This window comes from Aptenodytes forsteri, unplaced genomic scaffold (genome assembly GCF_000699145.1).
Source record: "Aptenodytes forsteri isolate BGI_AS27 unplaced genomic scaffold, ASM69914v1 Scaffold168, whole genome shotgun sequence".
Taxonomy (NCBI): Eukaryota; Metazoa; Chordata; class Aves; order Sphenisciformes; family Spheniscidae; genus Aptenodytes; species Aptenodytes forsteri.
Genome location: NW_008796047.1, coordinates 143,487 through 144,309, shown reverse-complemented (window position 1 = coordinate 144,309; position 823 = coordinate 143,487). Strand labels below are relative to the sequence as shown.

General features: G+C 68.2%; 1 protein-coding gene across 1 annotated transcript in view; it reads left to right on the top strand.

Annotated features, from left to right (window-relative positions):
- SORBS3 (sorbin and SH3 domain containing 3) overlaps positions 1 to 823 on the top strand; it is a 3,485-nt gene that overhangs the window by 1,397 nt on the left and 1,265 nt on the right. Inside the window, 4 exon segments of the mRNA XM_009286174.2 lie at positions 67 to 146; positions 233 to 279; positions 453 to 573; positions 648 to 773. Coding sequence (XP_009284449.1) covers positions 67 to 146; positions 233 to 279; positions 453 to 573; positions 648 to 773 — 374 coding nt within the window.

The following is an 823-nucleotide window of genomic DNA, read 5'->3' as shown; positions in this document are numbered from 1 at the left end:
ATGCCGTGCCATGGGGCACCGCATGCACCCCGGCCCCGCTGGCTGGTGACACCCCGCTCTTTGCAGACACCCTCAGGCCAGGGACCCTCCCCAGCCTGTCCGAGATCGGGGACCCCGCGGAGGCCGTCAGGAAGGAGGAGAAGAAGGTGAGGTCGGGATGGTCCCATCCCATATGGGATCGGGGATGGCTGGGATGGGGTGTCCCCCCGTAACCGCTCCTCTCCCTCCCCAGATGAAAGCTGCTCGCCTCAAGTTTGACTTCCAAGCCGAGTCACCCAAGTAAGTGATGGCGCTGCTGGGGGTCCCCGCTGTGCCCCCGTGGTCCCTCGGGCAGTGGTGGGGGACCGGAGGAGCCCCGGGATGTGGGGTGGCCATGCCAGCTGGGCTGGGGACAGGTCGGTGCCCCGCTGGGGACCAGTGCGAGCGGTGTCCCTGAGCGCTGCCGCTTGCAGGGAGCTGACGCTGCAGAAGGGGGACATCGTCTACATCCATAAGGAGGTGGACAGGAACTGGCTGGAGGGCGAGCACCATGGCCGCGTGGGCATCTTCCCCTCACCGCCTCCGTGGAGGTGAGCCCGGGGGATGGAGAGGGGGCGGCCAGGCTTGGAGAGCCTGGTGCTGACTGTCACCCATGTCCACGCCGCCAGATCCTGCCCCCCACGGAGGTGCCCAAGCCCATCAAGGCACCCACCATCCAGGTGCTGGAGTACGGCGAGGCCCTGGCGCTCTACAACTTCCGAGGGGAGCTGCCCGTCGAGCTCTCCTTCCGCAAGGTACCGCCGTGCCGTGCCGTGCCGTGCCGTGCCGTGCCGTGCTGTGCCAT